The sequence below is a fragment of the Diadema antillarum genome, unplaced genomic scaffold (assembly GCF_040938485.1).
Source record: "Diadema antillarum isolate AM-2024a unplaced genomic scaffold, OU_Dant_1.0 seq00000809_RagTag, whole genome shotgun sequence".
Lineage (NCBI taxonomy): Eukaryota > Metazoa > Echinodermata > Echinoidea > Diadematoida > Diadematidae > Diadema > Diadema antillarum.
The window spans coordinates 1,384,983-1,391,225 of NW_027271689.1; the positions used below are offsets into that span (position 1 = coordinate 1,384,983).

Sequence of the window (6,243 nt, forward strand, 5' to 3'; positions counted from 1 at the left end):
GAGGGTGAGGGTGAGTGTGAGTGTGGTGTCAGTATGGATGTGAGTGTGAGCGATAGTTACGTATGATCAGGGAGGTCACCCCCTGTTATAGTAATGTGCTGAGTGTGCAGTATATTTTTGCGTAACGTAACTTTTTCCAAGTGGACCACGACATCGTTTGCATGCATGCAGTGTATTTATCAGAGAACGACTGGGATGATCATGGATGAAATCATGGCCCTGTTTTATGGAGAGTTATAGTTGATATATAGTTGGTTCCTATGATAAGTCTTTGGCAGTCTGTGTGGTAAGGAAATTTATAAATTGATAAACCGGGGGCCTGATATAGTAGATAGATATTTGTATCCAGTGGAAAAGGCGTTCTAAATAATATCAAGTACTATTCTTATTATGAAGACTTAATATGACACGTACATTGGTACTTAAATGTTCATTGATAATGTACATCAAAGCTTTGAAATTTTGTTTTTAATACATTTACAAATGCTCCTGATTATTAAAACATAATTTGACCTTAAAAAGTCAAAACTGCTGCATAAATGTGTCCTCGACGCATGTGTCAAGTATATGCAAGTATAACGTGTGACGTATAAATTCATATTAATCGAATTCGTTCATAATACATACATACATATATATATATAATATATATATATATATATATATATATATATATATTATATTATATATATATATATATATATATATATATATATATATATGTTGTATGTAGTATGTGTGTGGTGTGTGTGTGCGTGTGTTTGTGGTGTTTGTGTGGTGTGCGTATGTTTGAGTGAGTGTGCGCTCGAATGTCGTGCTCTCTTTTTGTGCGTATATGTACCCCGCAATCCAGCTAAGTCACTGAACATCTATGTTCTTTTCTGATTTTGGCTGTTTAGGGGATTTTCTGTAGTCTGTAGGCCTATCAAATTTTGCTTTCCATTTAGATAGCATCGCTTTTATCTTACTTCGTTTATGACAACCCACAGCAGAAACGTTCGAAAACGAGAAACCTTTGAGAAAACAAGACACTACAGCTCGAGTGCGGTCCATCAAATTACACAAAGACACAGAGGAGAAAGAATTATTCAGGGAATCAAATAAAAAAAAATCTAGGCCATGTATTTCATAAATGCTTAACCTGTCTTTGGATTACAGATCTAAGAAAAAAGTATACAATACTTATAATTGTATTGATAAATAATAATGATAATAATAATAATAATGATGATAATATACAATAATAATACAATAATAACTACAATATCTATGTAATGATACTAATAATAATAATAACAATAATAACAATATACAATAATAATACAATAATAACAACAGTATCTATGCAATAATACTAATATTACTACAGTACTACGACTACTACTAATAATAATGATAAATCGTAATACTGGTACGTGTAACAAGCAAGCATATATAGTTTCAATATTCGTACATATAAGAAGGATTGTATTCGAAGTTATTTATATCACAAAGATCTCGGACGAAGGTCATACAGACCAAAGGCTTGAGAAAACAGAGGAAAGATTTAAATAGAGCAGCGTCCTCGCAGTGCTTTTTGATTTTTCTTACAGCCCTGGGATGATTTTTTATACAGATATATCACACATTGCCATACATTCATATTGGTCCGATATGGGAAGGAAGGAATAAAGGGAATGAAGGAAAAAAAGATATTTGTTTCTGAACGCTAAATCATTCATTTTTATCCTTTATTCACTATGATTGACATTGAGAAGTTTGGTCGTATCTCTGTTTGAACTACAGAGGTTAATTAGGCACTCGACTCCACACAAAACCTAATGTCTTTCCAAATGGAAATTTTGCGTGCTTCCAATGTTTGTATTACACACACCAATTATCTTATTTGACATCAGGAGATATCATTGCGCCACAAAATGAACAGTCTCGGTGCTTGGATGTGTTAAGAGGAAAATTTCGGTACCGGGTCGAATCAAAGTCCAGCCAAATAATATGTTCATATCTTTTATGGTATATCATATATCTATATAATCTATGCAGTACACATGTTTATCTTTTACTCTGACACCTTTTGACTGGCTTATATTTTCAACAGGTGTTTCCGGATTATAACCCCCCTAAATGTAATGTGAATCTTCCCATAAGCGATGCCTACCGGTTTGTAACATTATGAGATGTAAGTGACATAGTACATACATCTTAAACATTTTGTTCATCTCGAAAACAAGCTTATATACACAAAGAAAATGACAACAACGGTGACGACTACACTAAAGTTTCTGCTGCAAATGCACGGTAAAGATTGACTTCAGTGATTTCGACAAACCGATTGTAGACTACGGTATATGCAATTTTCTGCACATGACCCATAATCTGCATGTTTCTGAGCCCCCAAGATTTGCTACTCAAATTCAGTGTGATCCTTCATTAAGAATCCTTGGCGATGGTGACACCGTAAAAAGAGGCATCCCACAAGACCGACACTCACAAGTCATACAACCCGCCAGTTCGACATTGAAAAAAAAAAGGTCCATGAGTCAAACAGCCACTAGTCATACAGCCAATGAGTTCGACGCTTTGCTAATAAGGCCCATGAGTTCTACACTAGGTAAAAAATCAGCCCTTTTTCTTCATTATTACATGGGGCGTAATTTGTCGACCTTGTTTGCTTAGTGTCGAACTCATGAGCTGCGTATGGACTCATGGGTGTCGACCTCGTGACGTGCACTCGTCAAAATGCCGTGTGTTATCATGCCGTCCCCTGAAGTAAAGACAAAATACTCTGTCCCTCGGATAGGACATAAAAATAATAGAGGACCCATGCGTGAGAGTGTCAAAGTGCAAAAGATCCCAATAACCCGGTGAAGTACCCCCCCCCCCACCCCACTTTTGAAAGTGTGGCGCCGGCCGTGATACAATTGCAAAAGGATCCAATAGAAGAACAGCTCATTGTAACTTAATATGAACTCTCCATCCTCTTTATATTTCGCAGTATTGTTACCAGTATTAAACTTTGTTACTCAATGTAAATTCTCCAGATCATAATGCACTTTAGAATAATGTTTGGTTGAAGGCAGAATACCACAGAAAGCTAACAACCAGATAAGCGCAAATGAGAAGATAAGAAACAGTACTTGTGAGCTGGCGCTGTGTTGTCGAAAGTATAAATACATAAGAAAAGTGGAATTAAACTCATACAGCTGCTCCTTCAAGACTGAGGTTCGGACATGAATTTATGAAAGTTTAAAATCATAAAATGATATGTCTTTCTTCATTTTCATATCATTGCATTTCCTGCTGAGATTGAATGTCAGCAACTTTATCATGATACTCTGTATCTTGGCGACAGGTTATATAAAGACTACTTTTACCTACCTTGTTTGTTAATTCATCACACGAGTTCATTATCCATTCCTCTTTCTTCTTAATCAATGTCTAGCACCAAAGCTACTAGGTTTGTCTCTTTCCAATGTTATCCAATCAACGAAAAACTGCCTGGATTGTCTCCAATGTGTATTCATTGTATTATCTCAGTCAATTCATAGCTGATTCGTGAACGTATACGTTGTGTCTCATACAAGAGACGTGTGAAATGATGTGTGATGTTTGTGTCAGCGCGGTACCGTTTGCAAACTTGGGCAGGTTGGGACGATGTTTAGACAGATCAAGAAGGTTCTATAGGTGACTATACCTACATCCTTGGAAAGAACACAGCCAGCCTTTCAGTTGGTTAGAGAGGCAACTGGATGACGTCAGAAGTTGACCTGGCTATTCGCCACCGAATTGCAGACAAATTTCATTGATGAGTTGTTGTTGCTTTTGCAACAAATTGCCCTCTTGGTAAAACAGTGGAATTGTCCTTTCTTCCGTTTAGACACAAATACATTTCGCACAAGTACGACGAACCTTTGTGGATATCTTTTTGTCGACCGTAAGGGGGTATCATTGAGATGAAATGACGTGAAGACTTAGATGGGAGGTTCTTCTGCAATTGATGTTCATACAAAATGGTCTCATTATGAAATAGATCATTTTTCAGTCATGCCAACTGTGAAAAACATGACTTATTTTTGAGCAATAATCAGACCACACAGTGCTTGCATGGAATCGAAAAATAATTATCAAAATGAAGGTTTCTTACAGATATCGAAGTAACGCCGTTAAATCATATCCCTCTGGTACACATTACATGTTTGATTGTATAATTTATTTCAAAAGAACCAATTTGTGCCTGTACATTTCTTCATAATACTTCATCACCCTGTCCGAACACCTCACGACATCAGGAGTCAGATGATCACGGTCTGGAAATTTACTTGGTGCGGAAAATTGGCTGCTCCTCATCGCCCTCCCGAAGAAATTGACAGCATCAAGAACGAGGTTATCCCCAGCAGCTTTCCATGACTTGAGAGAATCTGTGGAAGCATCCCACTCAAGGAGTGACTCGCTATAAGGGAGTCCTACAGCTTCACAATACGCTTTCAAATATTCTGCCGGCTTGGTCAGGAGATCATCAGCATCGATCACGATCGGATCGCTATCGATATTTTCTCTGACATACTGCCAGAGGTCGTAGAGCTCCTTCATACAACAACCTGGTGGGAAGAACTTGTCATCGCGTTCGAGATCGTATTTCTTTTCGTCTGCGGCTTCACCAGTTAACTGTCCGAGTCCGGAGAAGTGTTTGTACACTGCCTTTCTATAGGACAGAATATAGCGGAGTGGATGTCGAATGAGAAATGTGTGTTTGAAGCCATCCGGAATAAACTGGTAATAATTTTCAGTGAGTGCGGATCCCATATCCTTGGCAATTACATTCTTGCTCGCCGACATCTCTAACCCTCTTTTCACCGAAGCATACCTGCAGTGGATTTACAAGTTACATTCATAAACTAGAAGTATCGACTATAAAATCATTCATTGGCAAAACAGCTAGATTCCGATCAGAGATGACGAGATGACGTCTTTAGTCTGAATAAAGTATACATGTTTGGAATGTGAACGTCTATATGGGAGCTAAATGCTACAGTGGGCAAGACTTACCCCTCCAACACGAGATCTCGATCTTTTTTGGGATCGCTTATTAAAATTATTGCTGTAAAACATCATATTTTAGCGGCATGACATTTTCGCGAATTGGTGCCGACGGCCTTTTTCACGGCATGAAATTTTCGCGAAGTGCCTCTGGCATTCAATGCACATAGTGTAGACAAGAGCTTTCGCTTGCGTTTTAATTTCGCGAATCTTGGCTACCAAGAAATTTGCGAAATCAAAATGCACGCGAACATTCCTCGTTTTACAGAATATTTATCATTGGGAGCAGTGATTTCAAAAATATTCCAGTTGTCGCATTTGATGCATATGTGTAGGTCAGTAACTGCTGTATCACAAAACAGCCTCCCATCCCAAAGATTTTACAATAAAGCCAAAAATACAAGGAGATATCACTGTTTTTCTCAGTAAACCATAACTATAGACATTTAAGTCCAGAAATAATGTTATTATAACTACTGTTCACATTTTGTATACAGATTAACATTTTAACATTGCTTGTTTCTTTCCCTAATTAAGATTTTTACAACTATTTTGAAACACTAAAGCTGGATTTTTTTGTTTCATCTGCAAAACGGTAAATGATGCCTTTAAAATGTGTAATACAAGTAATGATAAATGAATGCCCAAACCAATGCAATCACCAGCCTTCTGTGTGTGGTGATCCCGGATGGTGACCCGTCTATGCACAGACTAAAACAGAGGTCAGTAAGAACTACTTACGGGAGGCGTTCTGGTTCAAACTTGGTGTGAGCCATGATTTCCAACAATGTTGCTGCCTTCTGGAATGCCTTCTCATTCCCGTCATACTCCGTTGGGATGTCTTCGTTAGTATGGTGTTTGTATTCAATCCTTCCCAAGTTGCTGAACGTGTACGGTTCAAACCATACTTCTGTATGGGAAATAGCACTCAGACATTTGACAAATGCCGATGATATCGACCTAGGTACACACCACATCATGACCTTATTGCCTTTCTCAGTTCCAGTAGTTGGTGGTTTGGCTGACATTGTTGCTAAAATACTCCAGATTTTAAAACTGTGACAGCAATATAGGTAATTAAGGCAAGAGAGAATGAAGACACAGCTTTAGTTTTGGCTTTTATTGGAATTGCAACATCCGAAAGTTCACGTAACATTTTCCCTTTACGAGGTCAAGCATAGGCCTGAACATATATGAGTCATGTTGCAT

At 37.8% G+C, this 6,243-nt stretch overlaps 1 protein-coding gene across 1 annotated transcript; it reads right to left on the minus strand.

Annotated features, from left to right (window-relative positions):
• Window positions 1-4,206: 4,206 nt before the first annotated feature.
• LOC139739622 (uncharacterized) lies at window positions 4,207-6,062 on the minus strand. Its single transcript, XM_071650223.1, has 2 exons — window positions 5,776-6,062; window positions 4,207-4,861 (listed from the first exon to the last, which is right to left on the minus strand). The coding sequence occupies exons 1-2, from the start codon at window positions 6,060-6,062 to the stop codon at window positions 4,207-4,209; spliced, it is 942 nt and encodes a 313-aa protein (XP_071506324.1).
• Between the last annotated feature and the right edge of the window lie 181 nt (window positions 6,063-6,243).